The sequence below is a fragment of the Lycium ferocissimum genome, chromosome 7 (assembly GCF_029784015.1).
Source record: "Lycium ferocissimum isolate CSIRO_LF1 chromosome 7, AGI_CSIRO_Lferr_CH_V1, whole genome shotgun sequence".
NCBI lineage: Eukaryota > Viridiplantae > Streptophyta > Magnoliopsida > Solanales > Solanaceae > Lycium > Lycium ferocissimum.
The window spans coordinates 28,354,562-28,372,710 of NC_081348.1; the positions used below are offsets into that span (position 1 = coordinate 28,354,562).

Below are 18,149 nucleotides of genomic sequence, written 5' to 3' on the forward strand. Positions count from 1 at the left end.
ATAGGTTAAAAGAGCTTACTTTTTAAAAAATAATTACCTTTGGGTCTTTGCACTTTTGTCCTATTTTGTGCTGGTCTTTAATGATTGTCCCTCAAAACAAACAACTTTTTCGCGAATCATAAGTTTATATTTTTGCATTATAATATTTTCTTCAGATCAAAAAGAGTGTTCACTTGCTTTTTTTTTTTAGTCAAAAAAAGTATTCACTTATCAAATCAAGAAAGAATTAATCTTATTTTTCCATATTTGCCCCCTATTAAGTGGTATGTGATCAAATCTCAATACATATTTAATTAGGAACAGTTTAATCAAATTACCTATTTTTTGTTTAGGATTTAATATTTTCTTAAAGGGTGTATAAATAGCTAAGTGGACACTCTTTTTTATCCGGTGGGAGTATCTCACAAGTGATGCCCTACTAGGCCAGTCCATTTTCGCGAGCATGAATTCAATTCGAAGGGAAAAATTAAAGACCAGCCCATTTAAAGGGAAAACCGTGTAATTTCTTTATTACCTTTTTGAGATAAATAAAAATGTTTAGTCAAATTTTTGGTGAAAAAAATAAGTGTTTAGTAATAGAAGTTATCTTTCAACTTCTAAGTAGAAGATGAAAAAAAACCGCTAAAATAAGTGTTTTTGATTTATTTTTAGTACAAGAACACTTACGTCAAAAGTTCATAATTATCAAGCTAATTAGCACGGTAACTTTTTAGTTTTCATAATTATTCGTTAAATTTTCATATTGTTTTTTATCTATGTGTGTGTGTGTATTATTATTTTTTATTTTATTCTTTTTGAAAAAGTTATCTAAGTTATATCAATAGTAAGTGAGAGAAATGTTCGAAGTAAGAGTATTTAAAAATATAAATAAAATGTTGTTTTGTTTTTTTATTCAACAAATCACAGTATTCAATGCATATTTTGATATATTTTCTTTAACATCATTACTATAAGAGTCAGTAACATTTTTTAACAAGATTTTTCTTCTTTTTTTGTTTACATTTGCTTCTATAGTTATTTGGTAAGCTATTTCATTAAAAGTCAAATTTAAGAGTTATTAACTAAATTAAATATTAGAGATCATAATATGCTGCAGGCTCTTTTGTCTAATTAAATAATATCAATATCTAATGATGCTCATATCTTATCAAATAGGAGTACTTATTTATGTTAAGTGATAAATAGGTGACAACTTACCTTTGTATCTTCTTTTCGTAATTTGAACAATTAAAAAGTTTGAAGCACATATTATCAGCAAAGACATTTAGCAAAATAATTTAATCAAACACAAATTACTATTCTTTCAAGATATTCATTTGGCCCTACGGGCTCTTATGCACCATGCTTTTATATGTCTATGTAATTTGGCATGTTGTGAAAACAACCTTAATTATACACACCTAGGCGAGCCTAGAGTGTTGGGTGTGGGTTCTACGTACACCTACTACTTTCACTATAAATATTTCTTAGATTTGCATCTGCAGTTATACTTGTACATACTTGGATACATTGTGATTCCTAAAACTCTCCAGAAAGAATTTACAGAGAAATACATGAGTTCTAAGAATACATTTCAATAATTCTTCAAGCTTGGTTAACCATTGAAGGATGGGTAGCTGTTGTAAATTTCCTTGGGTGCAAATCTCCCAAGCGTGACAGGCTGAGAGCAAAGACAAGCAAGAATGGTATGCCCACACAAAGATAATAGCAGAAGTATCTTGGCAGCTTGATCAGTAGGCAACTGATGTAGGTAATCACAAGTGCAAAAACAGATAATAGCAACTCAAATCTCAAGGGAAATGCCCTTGTAACGATGTGAAACACATGAAGGCTGATAAAGAACCCAAGCGAGTTGAAAAACAAGAATATGTGTGACGAATATCGAATCAAGAGATCAACATTAACATTATCATTAGTATTCTTGTTGGGATCAGCTTCAATCTGGTAATTGGGCTGTTGCTGCTGTAAGTTGCCAGGAGGATTAATAGCAGCTTGAAAAGTGAGCATAGCTAGTAGCATCATGACCACAATCAGTACTTCTCTTACAGATTCTGCGCCATCTCTATCCATGTCATACTTCAGGAAGTCTACAAACCACCCACTCTTGAGTTTTTGCCTAGGCATTACCTGTTGAGACATAATTATTAAGTAAACAAATCAGCAGTGCTACTTTCTCTAATAGCTGATTAAGATTTTAGATGTGAGATAGTCATACACAATTCAACATGATAATAGAGCAGACATAGGTTCTTCCAAGAAATCAGACTTCACTGGCGACTAAAGTCGCTTCGCAGAAAATCTCCATTAAATGTTTTTAGCTGAGCCTTAAGGTTACAACAATTACTTCCGAGACTGAATGTTTGTCATGACTATTTGTTGAGGTAGCCAAAAAAAAATTAGCGACTAAACCCGCAACAAAAGTTAACAAATATGCCAAAAGAAAAAAGTTCCACAAAAGAAATTTTAGGTGGGTTACCACTGAAGAATGACTTTTAGTGGTAACTATATATAATCACCACAAAATCATTATACTTTCAGTGGCAACTTTTGTCGCCACAAAAGCTTGAGATTAATGCCGACCGTGGTCAAATCTCACTGTCACCCTTTATAAAAACGAAGTTTCATATACTTGATCCATGAAAAAGAATTAAGCCAGCAAGAGACAAGGGAGTATGTTAATTGAGAGATAAGTAAGACATTACCACTCCATGTTGGCTGTTTGATGCACAAATTTGAGGATATATGATTGGTGTTGCTGGCATTCCTCCAAAATCTGCAGCCTTAAGGCCTCCAGCTCGTCGAAGAATGTCCTCAATTTCCCTATCGCCAGCTTCACTTTGAGAAAGAGAAAATACATCGAGGGCTGTGAAACCCATCTTGTTCAAAGAATTCACTCCAATTGCCCAACTTGCTGCTAAGCTCCCATTCAGCAAAAGATCAACCACCTGAAAATATAATTACCATTTACTGTTGAGTTGTATTAAATGCAGACATCCAATACCCCAATACATGTAATAGTAAGATATACACTGTCATTAGTGTAATTTAATATGATATAACAGGTTATATATGCTTTATTTTTCAGATACCAATTTCACTTATTATGTATTGTGATTGTCTTTTAGGCAACATACAACAACTACTACACTATGTCTTAATCACGAGCTAGTTGGGGTTAACTATAAGAATCCTCACTATCACAAATGTTTTGTTTGGGTCCATAATATTCTATATTGCATTATTTGCGTACCTAAAGATTTATTATCTAATAATGGGGGCTCTCTAATATACTCGATCTAGTGGTTGCATCTCTAATATACTTAAGTGTGTTCAGTGTTCTAGTAAATACTCTAAGGATTTCCGTTTGATTATCTTTTAGGTGGAATGACAGTGTGAAATGGTATAGAAGTTATTTTACTCATAGTAGGAAATGATTCTTTCATGTATCAGAATTGTAGCATGCTCGTTCATGCATACTATAATATGTGGGTACCTCGTGCTGTTTCCTTGCGGCTGCAAGGTGCAAGACACCATTTCCCAACTCATCCTGTTTGTTAAAAACCTCTGTTTTACTGAACGTGTTGATGTGCTTGATCAACACTTCAAGTGCTTCAAACTGACCATTCTTAACAGCAAGGTGAAGCGCGGTTTCTCCCCGTGATGTCACAACTTCAATGGATTCAACACTAGCAGAGCGCAATTCTTTGATGACATCAACTCTGCCTTTGATAATTGCATAGTGAAGAGGAATCCTTCTCTCCCTTCCTTTAACAAGGCACAACCCAATGTCCATGTTTAAAATCTCCTTCACGATGAGCAGATCCCCGTTGGCAGCAGCAATGTGCAAGCAACTAAAACCGTTTTGATTTAGCTCTCCTGCAAATTCTTTCCTCAACTTGAGGAGTTCTTTCACAAAGTTGAAGTGGCCACCCAAACATGCGAGGTGCAACGGGGAATCACCATCAGCCAAACCAACGGGACGAACGATAATAGGATCAGATCTTAATATCTCCATCAGCTCCGCAACATTTCCTGTTCGTGAAGCATCAAATAGCTTACTATCCATTCTAGCTTTTGCTAAATGAAGTTCTAGCAAGTCCCAATTCTTGTTTTCAAAATTTATTAGTGCCTCGAATGCTCGCTCTATTCGCTACTATGATATAGCTGTGTATATATATATAGTACTAAAAGGTGGGACAAACAAGCCACGTATTATTTTTTGTCAGTTAGACTTGGTATACCCTCTTAAGTCAAAATATCCGTGCACGTTTTCTGAAATCCAAACCATCAACTCTTGCTTGACTGAAAGAAAGTGACTTATTAGTATATATACTTAAGATTGCGGAGCCATGAATCGTGATCTTCATTAACGAGAAAAAAGTTAGAGTTGATGTCTTCTGTTCCCCCCTAACTACGGGCAAGACTTCCAAGTCCAGTCAAGATTGAAAAGAAAAGAGGAGCAATACAGTACAACTGAATCTTTTTTCTAGAGTCAATTCCCCCGAGTTTGGAGAATTGCCTCCAGCTATCACTTTTATTTTTTTAGGATAATAAAATCACTTAACTATCACTATTTTCTCAAAATATACTAAACTTTTCATAAACCTCCTTCTCTCCTAGTTAGCATGCTATGTCATTAAAGCCAATTATTTCAATAATATAACTATTTAACTTATCAAACTCATTTAACCAAATTCATATTTTATTCCAAATCACAAATCAAATACAACCAAATTCATATTTTATTCCAAATAACAAATCAAATACAACCCAGTTAACAAGAGTTAAATCATACTTTCTATTAAGCCACTTTTTCAAATCTTGGATTCTTTTATCTCAATTCAAGTATATTATCTTTCAATTTAAATTAAATTTCCTGTTCGTGAAGCATGAAATAGCCTACTATCCATTCTTAGCTTTTGATAAAAAATAAAAAAAATCAAAATAAACAGATTTTATTTCTTTGTCTTTTATGTTTGAATTGAGAATTATATTTCTTTGTTTGTTTGTTTTTTTTTGTCTTTTGTTTTTATATTATTTTTTCCCTTTCTTTTTGGCTTTTTATTTTACTTGTTGAGAATAAAAATAAAATATAAAAATATTAGCTAACTATTATTAGACTAATAAAAATATAAAAAAATTAAATAATTAGATTACACCAAAAAACAATTAAGAAAAATACTAAAGTTATTAGCTTATTTTTTAAAGCCCAAATTATAAAAAAACATTTTTATAATTTTTCCTCTCTTGCAAATGAAACAAAACTTAAATCTAAAATATTACTTCTTTTTTTTTTTTGTAATTTGTTTTTAAAAAAAAATAATTTGCTAAAAATGATATAAAAATGAAAATAGTAAAATTAAGCTTAAACTCTCTTTCTATCTTTTTTCTCAACATGTGGTATACCATGGAGGATTGAGGAATGTCATTTGAAGGAATGAAGCAGTCCTCCATGGTACCATCTCAAAGATGTGCATATATATCATGATGGTATCACGAAGAACTCTTTTTGAATGACTAAAGCAGTCTTTCATGATACCATCTCAGCATGTGCATATATATCATGATGGTATCACGAAGAACTCTTTTTGAATGACTAAAGCAGTCTTTCATGATACCATCTCAGTAAATGCATATAGCATGATGGTATCAAGAAGAACTCTCTTTGAATGACTGAAGCAGTTCTTCATGATACCATTTTAGTATATATTATATACCATGATGGTATCACGAAGGACTGTTAAAGAGTGTCTCTTTGAAGGACTGCAACAGTCCTGCATGATACCATCTCAATATATGGTATATACCATGATAGTATCATGCAAGGTGCTGACACATGTGAAGGACTAAAGAAGAGTCCTCCATGATACCATCTCGGTATATTTTTATACCCATGATTGTATCACGGAAAGGCGGAGAAGGCGTTTCGTTGAGGACTACGGTAGTCCTCCTTCATGATACCATATGAGTATATGGTATATACCACGATATTATCATGTAGAACTCTTTTGAATGACCGAAGCAATTCTTCATGATACCGATCTCTTGATGGTATTATACAAAGACTGCGACACGGCAAGACTTAAGAAGTTCTCCATGATACCGTCTCGGTATATGATATATATATATATATATATATATATATATATATATATATATATATATATATATATATATATATTGGAATGAATAAAGCAGTCTATATATACTGTGTGGGCATCATAGAGTAATGTTGGAATGAATCTGTAATCTATGATACCCTCTTAGTATATGCTATATACCAAGCTGGTACCATAGATGTTTGAGTGTCTTTCTTGAAGGAATGAACTGTCAGTCTTCTATGGTACCATGTCAGTATATGATATACCATGTGGGTATCATAGCGGAATAATGAGTATTTTTCTTGAAGAAATGAATCAAACCTCTATGATACCCTGTAAGTATATGATATATACAGTGGGCATCATAGAGAACTAAGTAATGTTGGAATGAATCTGTCATCTATGATACCGTATCAGTATATGATGTATACCTAGCTGGTATCACAGAGGTTTGACTGTCTTTCTTGAAAGAATGAATTGTCTGTCTATATTGATCTGTATGTACGGTAAATGATACGCGTATGATATCACGAAGGAGAATGTTTTCTTAAAGGAATGAACTATGGGTCTCACAGATAACGCGTTAAGTATATGATATACCATGTGGGTATCATAGAGAAATGTTTTCTTGAAGGAATGAGCGCGGTCCCTGTATGATACCTCTCGATATATGATATACGTAATTGTGGGTATCGTAAGAGAAATTTGAGTAAAATTTACTTATATATATATATAAGAAGCCAAAAGGTGCATAGAATTAGATTATGAAAAAAAAACAGAAAATAAAGATTTTTTTTTTAAAATAAATGAATAAAATTAGAAAAGGAGAAAAAAATTGAATTATAAAAATATATTTTCTATTAATTTAGATTTTAATAAATAAATTAGTTATTAGTATTTTTCTTAATTACTTCTTGTTATAGTCTAATTAATTAAATTTTTTTATATTTTTATTAGTCTAAAAATAGTTACTTAGTATATTTATCTTTATTTTAGAAAGTGAAACAAAAAGACAAAAAGAAAGGACGAAATTAATAAACTGTTAAAGTAACAAAAAAAAAAAAAAAAAAAAACAACAACAACAACAACAAAATACTGCACCGGATAAATTATCAAAGGAAAAAAAGTAAAGCCTTTCACGTGAAAAGACAACAAAAAGCAACAAGGCCTTTCAAGGGGCATTCATGTTCTTTCCACCTTTTTTTTTTTTTGTGTCAGTTAGACTTGGTATGCCCTCTTAGGTCAAAATATTCCTTGCACGTATTCTGAAATCCAAACCATCATCTCTTGCTCGACTGAAAGTGACTTATTAATTGGGGTGTCAAATATACCCGCTCAAAATTTTATGAATTGGGCTCAAAATAATTTGATATTGAACTAATTTTAATCTAACCCAATATAACTCATTTTAAAGTGATCTCTAACTTAACCAATACTAGCCCAATACTAACTTAACCCAATTTTAAAGTGATCTCTAACTTAACCCAATACTAGCCCGTTTTAAAATTTACTTATATTTTTTTATTGCTTGAAATTTACTTCTTTTTTATTTTTATGTATACATTTTTCTTGTATCATGAATCTTATAAGTTTATCGTGTGTTTGATATTTTTCACGAAAAATATTTCCCCAAAATTATTTTTCGCAAAAATTATTTTTCTAGAAAATGCACCCTTCAAAAAAACTGAATCAAGTTGGACGGATCGTACGTCCAACCCATTTCAATACGATGCCATTTCACCAAATAACTTTGGGCAAATCGATAGTTAAATTTCAACTCACCTCAACCCATTTTAATTGGGTCAACTTCAATTAACCCGCCCATTTGACACCCTACTTATAAGTAGGGGTAAGATTGCGGGGTCATGAACCGTGATCTTGATTGACGACAAAAACGTCATTGAGTTGCGGTCTTCTGTTTCCAACAAAATACGGGCAAGACTTCCAAGTCCAGTCAAGATTGAAAAGAAAAGAGGAGCAATACAGTACAACTGCATCTTTTTTCTAGGTCGGTTCCTAATTACGAAATTTTGGGAGCCCCCAATTGATCCGAGTAACATTCAAACAAGTTGATACAAAAGTAGCAATGCAAAATCAACTTTTTTGCTTTCACAATTACCGTCATGTTACCGATTACAAGAAGCTGTCCTTAATGCGTGTGTATATCCAACGGTAGGCTCACTCTTAGAAACACTGTACAAGAATGATGTTTTAGAGCTACCAAATAGATAAAAGGTAAAGGGTCAAATGCATGCCATCCAACCATCGTAAATTACATTTATGTCATTCACATCGATAAGTTTGACTCATTTGTCTGCCATCGAACTATAAGAAATGGCTCATTTACGCCATTGAACCATAGAAAATGACTTCATTTATACTCATCAATGATAGTTTGACTTATTTATGCCATCGCCCGTTACCAAAATGACTCATTCATGCCATTTTTCATTAAAACTGATTTTACAATACCATATATGACACGTGACCTCCAACTAGATTATGGTTGTGGGTGGATAAGGTGTATGGATTGAGTTTTTTTATTAATTTGGTATTTAAAATTGGACTGATTTAATTAAACGACGTAGACCTCTAATTGGAGCCACGTGTCATATACGGTATTATAAAATCGGCATTAATGAAAAATGGCATGAATGAGTCATTTTATAACGGCGATGGCATAAATAAGTCAAACTATTAATGAGTGACATAAATGAGCCATTTCCTATAGTTCGATGGCATAAATGAGTCATTTCCTATAGTTCGATGGCACAAATGAACCAAACTATTGACGAGTGGCATAAATGAGCCATTTTCGATATTGGATGGCATATTTGAGCCTTTTCCGTAGATAAAATAAACAACCAAAAACAAAAAGGGGAGTGCCCAGCTGGAACAAGCCTGCAACTGTAACATCAAACTTCAGTTAACCAAAGGCAATTGGACAAAAGCAAAGGAAAGCAGCTCAAACATCCAATACATTAACTAGTAAGTTATAAAACTTGGGCACTTTAACATTCTAGTAGGAACAAGCGCTAGCAGATTCATGAACTGTCTCATTCCCTCAACAGCGGCACTTCTAAAACTACCACATCATAGTAAAAATTATATCCTGATACACTTGATTAACTACATTTCTTTTCCAAGTGTTAATCTTTCTACTGGCAATGGAGCTACCACATTAGTAAAGAAAGAACCAAACAAACGAGAGCAGCACACTGCAAATCTTTAGATTGCCTTTGTCCTCAAGGATATCAGAATGACCAACTTAATGCATCTCTGGTTCAGTTATCTCAATAAAAATCAACTTCAGCTCAAGCTGTCAGAACTAAATGTAATGTGATTCGTGCACACAAAATGTAAAGCAACTGAAAGAGTAGTCTCATTAGGGAGCCAATAGGCATCACATATAAGCAATGACTCAAAACCTTGCTTCGAAAAAAAAGTTCCAGAGCTGGGAGGTATGGAACCACCAGACAACATATGTATGCCCAATGATAAGAACTTCATAGCATCTCACAGTCAGAGGACTACATCAACAAAATAGAAGTGCCAAGAAGGCGAGCACTCACAGTTATGGGATTCACGAACACACATCACAAATCAATTTCTTTCTTTCTGCTCAAGAACAAGTGTTGGTTTTGTAAATCGAGCAACTGACTAACAAATAAATGACTTTCTTCCTTTTGCAATGCATAATCCGCCAAGCATATCTAACCGAATGCTTATTTTCCCTTTACTACAATCATAATCTCACACCTTCAGAAGCAATAGTGATTATATGTCGGAATGCATGTCAATCCGTTAACTAAATATGATACCAGATCCTTTGATCACATAAACAAAACTCTTTTTGATATTATGCATTCTGTGGCAGTCCAGAAGGTTAACTTTGTGAGGAGAAGATCAAACGCTGGATACAATGCTGTCAGACATTATCCTAATGACCCTCAACGCAGTATATCCAAGAGGATCTTAACTGGATAATAGGTAATTCGCACTTTTATGAATCATTTGCTCTTGAAATAATCATGCAACACACCTCCTCTATTATTCCAGTAAATTCTTACACGGAGATGCCATAAGAAAATATTGCATGTTTAAACACCAGAGTGTCTGTTTACTCTAGAAATCTCAATTTTCCTTACAGCAGGAAACGAGCAGATGTCTCTTTTCCCAACAGCAGAAATCCAACATTCTGGAGCAATACAACCTAAAACTGAGATACTCTTTACCCTATTTATACAATGAGGTTAAAATGATAGATTTAACTCCAGCTTCTTCGAATGAGATCCCATTGCATACGGAGCTTCCAGATACACATATCCAATTGCAATCTCTTGTCCAACTCAAATCTGTACCATAAACGAATTTGTGGTGACTGAATGCTCCTCATCTTCAACTGCAGCTCTTATTAGAAGAAACACACGTATAAATTTCCTAACTCCACCTTCCCCATAACTTAACAGGGAGAAAGAACAGCCAGCTCAGTAAGATAGTTCACAAGAATGAAAAATGCCATGAAATAAACACAGCTTTAAACATGTGACATACCTTAGTAATAAGATCCAGAACCACCACTTCCCATATAACCACTACCACCCATGCTACGACTGGAATAGACTGATGAGTAAGAGCTACCAGCAGCCTGAAAATTTCAACAGAGTAGAACGTAAATAGTGTGGTCCGCAGTCAACACAAAAGCTCCAGACAAATAATCGTCAAAATAAAGTATACATCACTGCTACGAGACACGTAATCGCCACCATAGCCGGATGAATACATTCCACTGACATCACTGCCATCATAGGAGCCTGTAAACCCCAAAAAGAAGTTAAGACAGCTAGCCAAAGTCAACCCTATAATACCACCTACTGTAACCCAAAAACATTCACATGAGCACCAGATACTTCAAAGAACACTAAGAACTCACCTCCATCATAGCCTCCTTGACGACTGCTATACATTCCATGAGAATCTTGACCAGAAAGGGAACCCCGGCTGCCACTATATCCAAGACTTGATCTCCCTAGCCTACTGCTATTCAGTAATAGGAAGTCAGTATATAACAGTAGAACTGCAAGGGAGATAACAACAATTATCATCTCAATTGCAAAAACAACACACCTGTCACTGTAATCCCCATATTGTGTGCCACCAGCACCACCAAGTTCATAATCCAAACGAGAACGAGAAGGGCGGGGTCCTGCCTCAGCATAGCGGGGAGGAACATCATCCTGACATGTGGACACACTAAATTAGATCTTACGTCTTTATGTAGATCAAGAAACCTACAAAAATCAAAGGTATTCAGTAATATCTGATATTCTGACTGAGACTACATACCATTGCACTGTATGGACGTTTGGAGCCTGACATGGAGTCATATTCCCTACCTCGCCCCTCACGATAAGAAGGAGGAGGCCTTTCAAACCGTTGTTCATAACCATCATCAACATAAGCTCTCCTTGTCGTTGTGCGAGCACTACCTCTCGGAAAATCAGAGTATCCTGAGCTGCGAGAGGAATAGTCATCCCTGTAGGAGACACGTCTGTCGGAAGGAAATCTAGGATAGTCCACTGCAGCTCTGCTTCTAGGAGGAGGAATTTCCTCATGTCGTGCGTACTCCCGCTTGAAGTTACTCTTTGGATATGAGGGAACTGCATTTCAGTTTTAGTCATCTAGAAAGAAAGTAGAGTGGAAGCAGCAGAGCAAAACAAAAGTTCAGAACTGATCCCATACCAGGTGGTCTCCTGTCATAGGACCTGCTGGATAGTGGAGCCACAGGTCGGCCCCTAGGGGCCACAGCCATAACTGGTCGCCTATCCCTCATTGTGACAGGTCGTTTGAAACTACGATCAGCAGGGTGAGGGACACGTGGACTAACTCTAGATCCACGAACAGGGAGTCTGCGAGGGACTGGACGACCCCAAGGAGCAGGGGGACCACGTCGAGGTCGTAGATCACGTGCACCATATCTGCCTCTTCCCCTCTGAAGTGGTCGTGATAATCTGGCCCTAACTTTAACCTGGAATATACAGCTATAAGCAGGCACGCACCAGAATGACATGTTCACATAAGAGATTCAAGACAAAAAAACTGACCTTCTTATCTCTTTCCCCCAACTCTTCATTGTTAATGCTTTTGACACAGATAACTGCAGCTTCATGAGTGTCAAAGGAGACAAATCCAAAATCCTTTCTCTTGGCTGAAGGCATATTACGGGCTAGCTCAATTTTTTCAATCTTGCCATATTCTTTAAGTAAATCTCGCACACGATCCTCATCCCAAGATGCAGAAAGACCATCAATAAAAATTGTTTTAACCTGAAATCAATAAAAATCCATTGATTGTCAAATAATGAATTGCTGCACTGCAAGATCTGCATAAAGCTACAAAGTCATCAGAAGAGCACCTTAATGGATAGAAAAAAATCGAACTCACTTAGCTACCCTCTACATTAGAGGCTCTACCCACCCACCCCGAACAAGAAAACCAACAACAGCAAAAAAGATAAAAGAGCCTCGGACTGGAACACAGTAATCTGGACACAGTTATCCAGTCTAACTGAACTAGCAGATACAATCAGTAGCATCACCATCTTTATTTCATGTTGAAACATAAGGTACTAAAATAAGGGGGTAGGAAGCAAACCATCAAAGGATAAACTACGTCAGTAACAAATTCAAGAAAAGGTAATACCACATAGTCCACTGCAAAATGACTAAGCTCCTCCAATAACCTAACTGTAACCAACTCCATTTGGGAGATAATATTAGGCAAAATTAGCCAGAGCCACAGTCCATTTCAAAAACAGATAGATGGGTCCGAATAGCTTACCTGTGCCATAATTTCATCTCCAGGGTCAATGAATGAATCTGCAAAAGAAACCTTTGCAGGCCTATCAACTCCAAACACAATATCTCTCTTCTGTAGACGTTTAAAAGCATCCATGGCCTCTGAGCGAGACGAGAACTCCAAAAAAGCAAAGCCCCGATTCATTCCTTCAGTATTAGTGTCTTCAACCAATGTCAAATCCTCAACATTATCAACGCCATAATGCTTCAACTTGTCTTTTAACTGGAGTGAAAGTAAACATATATCAGACAGTAGTTAAGCAGGCAGCTCTTCAAACCTAAGAAGTTGATGTTTGATGACCGTATAAATTTGCTTGAGTCTACTTACAGCTTCTTTTGTCCAAGATTTGCATATGTTACCCAAGAATAGAGTATCACTGTCTTGACTAGGGGAAACACCACATTTTTTGCCGTTCACCTGGAAGTAGGGTTGTTAGGAAATAAGCTTTATCAAGTAATGAATCAGGCACCCTGATAACTACAGAATCAAGAGCATACCACTGGATTTTTCAGCTCAATACAAGCTCGTTTAGCTTGTTCCACTGTTGCGAAACGCAGGAATGCAAATCCTTTATTCTTCTTTGTCAGAGGATTCATCAAGAGTCTCACTTCTGTGACCTCGCCAACTTGACTGAAAACTTTCCTAAGATCATCCTCAACAGCATCCTTGTCCAAGCCACCAACAAAAACTTCGAATTCCTTCCTCTTAAGTCTTTCTTTAGCAACTTCATGATGTTCTTCATCTTCAGCTGCATCAACCCTCTCAGCATGCTCCTCCCCTGCAGCATGCTCATTGTCTTCCTCACCCTCAATTTCCTCGTGCACATCTTCAACTTCCTCTTCAACCATATCACCCTCCTCCTCCTCACCATCATCTCCCTCTTGGGGATCTTCCTCTATTTCATAATCCTCTTCCTGAACATCCTCATGTTCAAATCCTCTCTCGTCATAATCAACAGCACCATACTCTTCGGGCTCAAATTCAGGATCATTATCCTCTAAATCTAATCGCTCGTCTTTTTCGTATTCATCAACCGAGTTTTTGACATCGTCCTCTGCCATCAAAAAATAGCCATCCAGGCCAGTAAAAAAACTGAACATAGAAGGGTCTAACTCCTTGACCCATGTAACCAGATTTATCGCAAGTCTTGTGAGTTGTAACAACTTGAAACTATATACAGAAATAAAATCAAAATCTTGATGAAGAAAACATGTTCCGAAACAGGTTTACAACCCTGGAAAGGGAAGTACTACAAAGGAAAGATTCTTGTTCTAAGGTCACCGGAACATAACTACCCTCGTCAGTGTAACCGTTCTTTATCTTTCTCCTTGAATAATAAACAACTGTTTGATCCATCTCTGAATTCTGAATGAATCCTGAAGCTACACTTTCTCTATAACTTTCTATAATTACAAATTGATCCCAAAACTTTCCCTCATAAAGGTGGACACAGGTTGCTATAGTGCCGTATGCACCTAGAGCTTAAAAAGGTATAGACTATTTTCCCAGCAAGGAGTTCCAAAATGTATTAATGAAAAATAAAATAGAGAATCAACACAAGAGATGCTAAGGGACTTCTTATCCAAAAGAAAAAAAAGGACATGCTATGGGAATGAATATCGCCATAAATGGCTAATCATCATGATTCATTGGTTTGCTATTTCATTGATTTCTTCATATTGCTAAGGGCTCTAACCAATAATCACCAATACCAAAGCAGAAATTCCGAATTAGGACAAACATGTATCAACCAATTTTCAGCAGGTCATATTCTTCGTTTATTAATTCGAATGTCTGAGCCAACAAAATCTCACACAGATTATAAGAACCGCAACCGTAATAGCAACAGCCTTTTTGTCCCTATACTACAATGATGTTTAATACTATATTTTCTATAATTTATTAAACGGCGAAAACTCAAACTACTATATAACAGAAAAGAGTCCAAAATATTCTTTACATGGATTAAACAGCATGAATTCAAATTACTATAACAGAAAAGACACACCGGTAATACAAATATTCTTCAGTACTGAACTTTTTAAACCTGATTAAGCAACAAATTTCAAAATTTACCATAATAGTCGAGAATAATTGCCAACAGGTATGATACAAACAAGCTAGTCTAAATTTCCAAGCCGCAAATTCATCATGAAAGTTCATATAACACCCAATTTACAAGAAAAAGCAACGGCCTTTTTGTCCCTATACTACAATATTGTTTAATACTATGTTTTCTATAATTTATTAAACAGCAAAAACCCAAAATACTATATAACAGAAGAGAGTCCAAAATATTCTTTATATGGATTAAACAGCAAGAATTCAAATAACTATAACAGAAGAGACACACCAATAATGCAATATTCTTCAGCACTTAACTTTTTAAACCTGATTAAGCAACAAATTTGAAAATTTACCATAATAGTCGAGAATAATTGCCAACACGTATGACAAAAACAAGCTAGTCTAAATTTCCAAGAAAATAGTAATACTTCTCTTCCCAGAAACCACCCCGTCCTCCACAGATTTCACATCCATAAAAGCAACTGTCTTTTTGTCCCTATATTTTCTATAATTTATTAAACAGCGATAATTCAAATTACTATAACAGAGAAAGAGTCCAAAATATCCTTTATAGTGATTAAGCAACAAGAATTCGAATAACTATAACAGAACAGACACCCAATAACATAAAAATCTTCAGTATATCAAGCAACAAGATTTCAAATTTACCATAATTGCCAACACGCATAATACAAACAATCTGGTCTGAATCAAGAAAGCTCATACATATAACACCAATTTACAAGAAATTAGTAATATACTTACTCTTGTCAGATTTCACCGGTTTCTCAGGCTCCACGGGTTGTTCCGGTTTCAATTCTTGTCTGACCTCCACCTTCTGATTCTTCTGCTCCTCAACTTTTACCAGTTCATCCGGTACATCTACCGGTTGTTTTTCCTTTGACTTAGGTGTCCCTCGGGCTGTCCGACCGCCCCGTTTCGATCCGGATCCTGTCGGTGTCTTCCTTGCACCTTTCGGAGGCATTGTTTCGGAGAATTCGCCTAAAAATTGGATCTTTTTGGTACGTGGAAGAAATTAAGAATGATCTGAAAGATTGAGGAATTTGTATTGTGGTAGAAAATTGAGAGAGAATACAACCCGAGAAAGTAGGATTGGGAATTTTGGGAACCCTAATTTGCTTTATATGTAAAAGGGAAATATGGCAAAAGAAAAGGGAATTATATAGGATGTTTTTTTCTTTTTGGTTAAAAGGGAAATTTCATTAATAATTAGACGGCTACAGAGGATTTAAGTAGATGCATCGAGTATTCACTAGTGATCACGTTAAGGTTTGCAAGACTTGGCCGGTCTATTGTACATCGGTATTTCTAGTAATTTACTATCTATCACTCTATTTCTTGTCTGCCTCAAAGTGTTGCTATGGCAATTTCATCAGGAGTTGTCAAAATGGATAGCTAATTACTTGTTGGTAGGTTGGAACCCTGCTTCCTCAACTTATTTGCAAGCTTGTTTTCCTGTCGGAATTTTTGTCGGACCGCTGAATTCTCCAGTTTTCTCAATAGCGACCTGTATGCATTAATGACGGAATGATAAGTAGAACTACTTTGTTGAATTATAGAGTCAGTTTCCACTTCGAGGGGTTAGTTCTTGTAGCTGTTGCAGACCTTGGTGGAGGACTTGTAATTCTGCCGTAGTGTGATTAGACACGTGAATTTGTTTGCAGCATCCTAAAATCCAAATCTCCAATGAAGTCTCTAACGACTCCACCAATGCTCCCAATACTCCTTTTATGAGAAGGAGACATCATTTAATTTGTAGTAATCAAGGTGAGGGTGGGAACCAAGTGATTTTTATCTCCTTTTTGTTGTTAATGCTGCAAGTTGAGGAGGTAGTATATTTAAATTTCGTAGCTCTCATGATTATTTGATGTTAGCAAGACTGTTACTAAAGACATTTTGATTACAGTTTAGTCAAATGTGTCATAGGAAAAAGGGGTAGAATTTAGCTCACCAAAGGAAATTGTTGTCAGGAAGAGGGGATGGTGAGATCGCGTGGGATTTGCATTCAACGGATATGAGTATTGATAATACTATGTATGTTAGGCCCCAATTCTAGTCAGATTTTTTACGGCACTAGACAATCCAAGAGAACCTGGGTAATGGTTTCATCCATGGATTTGCAAACTTGACAAAGGATATTAGTGTTGATTCTTATATGTTGGAGGTAAGAATTAGTAGGGAGTCATTTACACATTGATATTTCTAGTAATTTACTATATACTACTCCTTCCTTGTTTGTCTCAAGTAGTACTATGGCAATTTCAGGATGAGTTATATAAACGGATAGTTAATTACTTGTTGATAGCGTGAAATCCTGCTTTACTAAAACATCTGCAAGCTTGTTTTTCTGCCGGAAGTTATGCCGAACCGCTAAATTCTCCAGCTTTCTCGATAGCGACCTGTATGCATTGATGATAGAATGATGAATAGAACGACTTTGTTGAAAGAGTTGAATTATCTCAATAGAGTCAGTTTTCACTTTGAGGGGGTAGTTTCTTGTAGCGTACCTTGGTGGGACATTGTAGATTATACCGTGAATTTGTTTGGAGGATCCTTGCTGGAGGACTTGTAATTTTGTCTTAGTGGCATGATTATACACTTGAATTTGTTTGTATTATCCTAGGGCTAATACTCAAAATACCCCCCGACGTTTGACCAAAATTCCAACTACACACCTAACCTTTGCGTTAGTCCTATTACCCCCCTGGACAAAATTTTTCGCATTAAAATGCCCCTTTTTCGATTGACTTATGTGTGTTTGTCCACACACGCACGGCCCACGTGCCACATCTTTAATTTCCCCCCATTTTTTATTAATTTCCCCCTTCCTCCATCCATCTACTCTTCAAAAAAAAAAAAAAAAACTCTCTCAATTTTCCATACTCCATTTTTAGTATAGGATCCGAAAACCCATACCCAATTCTCCTTCATCTTCATCATCATCTTCATCAACATCATCATTATCGTCATCATCATCATCATCTTCTTCATTATCACACCAACTTCCTCAATTCCAAAAAAACCCAAATGTTCCTAACACCAAGTAGAACAAAGTTCATCCATTAATTTGATCAAACAATCAAGAATTTAAAGAAACCCACT

The 18,149-nt window shown here is 35.7% G+C and overlaps 2 protein-coding genes across 8 annotated transcripts; both read right to left on the reverse strand.

Moving 5' to 3' along the window:
• Nucleotides 1–1,296: 1,296 nt before the first annotated feature.
• LOC132062680 (ankyrin repeat-containing protein BDA1-like) lies at nucleotides 1,297–4,447 on the reverse strand. 3 transcript variants are annotated; one of them, XM_059455214.1, is made up of 3 exons: nucleotides 3,494–4,447; nucleotides 2,703–2,945; nucleotides 1,297–1,959 (listed from the first exon to the last, which is right to left on the reverse strand). In XM_059455214.1, exons 1-3 carry the CDS (start codon nucleotides 4,064–4,066, stop codon nucleotides 1,585–1,587), a joined length of 1,191 nt encoding a protein of 396 aa, XP_059311197.1. In that variant the 5' UTR covers nucleotides 4,067–4,447; the 3' UTR covers nucleotides 1,297–1,584. The 3 variants fall into 3 exon arrangements, with proteins under 3 accessions (XP_059311197.1, XP_059311195.1, XP_059311196.1); XM_059455212.1 differs by having other exon boundaries at nucleotides 1,297–2,127; XM_059455213.1 differs by having other exon boundaries at nucleotides 1,298–1,962.
• A 5,680-nt stretch (nucleotides 4,448–10,127) lies between these two features.
• On the reverse strand, nucleotides 10,128–16,235 carry LOC132064162 (uncharacterized). Of its 5 annotated transcripts, none has more exons than XM_059457059.1 (12): nucleotides 15,792–16,235; nucleotides 13,457–14,013; nucleotides 13,287–13,376; nucleotides 12,942–13,181; nucleotides 12,206–12,427; nucleotides 11,844–12,129; nucleotides 11,448–11,761; nucleotides 11,229–11,338; nucleotides 11,035–11,141; nucleotides 10,839–10,915; nucleotides 10,656–10,749; nucleotides 10,128–10,562 (listed from the first exon to the last, which is right to left on the reverse strand). In XM_059457059.1, exons 1-11 carry the CDS (start codon nucleotides 16,009–16,011, stop codon nucleotides 10,657–10,659), a joined length of 2,316 nt encoding a protein of 771 aa, XP_059313042.1. In that variant the 5' UTR covers nucleotides 16,012–16,235; the 3' UTR covers nucleotides 10,128–10,562; nucleotide 10,656. The 5 variants fall into 5 exon arrangements, with proteins under 5 accessions (XP_059313042.1, XP_059313043.1, XP_059313041.1 ...); XM_059457060.1 differs by having other exon boundaries at nucleotides 10,128–10,456; nucleotides 15,792–16,234; XM_059457058.1 differs by having other exon boundaries at nucleotides 10,128–10,503; nucleotides 15,792–16,234.
• Between the last annotated feature and the right edge of the window lie 1,914 nt (nucleotides 16,236–18,149).

What these genes read in the sequence shown, in the direction of transcription:
- LOC132064162 (XM_059457059.1), bottom strand. Translation starts at nt 16,011, where the DNA reads ATGCCTCCGAAAGGTGCAAGGAAGACACCGACAGGATCCGGATCGAAA. An exon ending in ACCGGTGAAATCTGACAAGA is followed by an intron (nt 14,014 to 15,791) that starts GTAAGTATATTA and finishes TTTTGATGGCAG; the next exon opens with AGGACGATGTCAAAAACTCG. An exon ending in TCAAGGAGGCTATGATGGAG is followed by an intron (nt 10,916 to 11,034) that starts GTGAGTTCTTAG and finishes TGGGGTTTACAG; the next exon opens with GCTCCTATGATGGCAGTGAT.
- LOC132062680 (XM_059455212.1), bottom strand. Translation starts at nt 4,066, where the DNA reads ATGGATAGTAAGCTATTTGATGCTTCACGAACAGGAAATGTTGCGGAG. An exon ending in CCGCAAGGAAACAGCACGAG is followed by an intron (nt 2,946 to 3,493) that starts GTACCCACATAT and finishes TTATATTTTCAG; the next exon opens with GTGGTTGATCTTTTGCTGAA. An exon ending in CAAACAGCCAACATGGAGTG is followed by an intron (nt 2,128 to 2,702) that starts GTAATGTCTTAC and finishes ATGTCTCAACAG; the next exon opens with GTAATGCCTAGGCAAAAACT.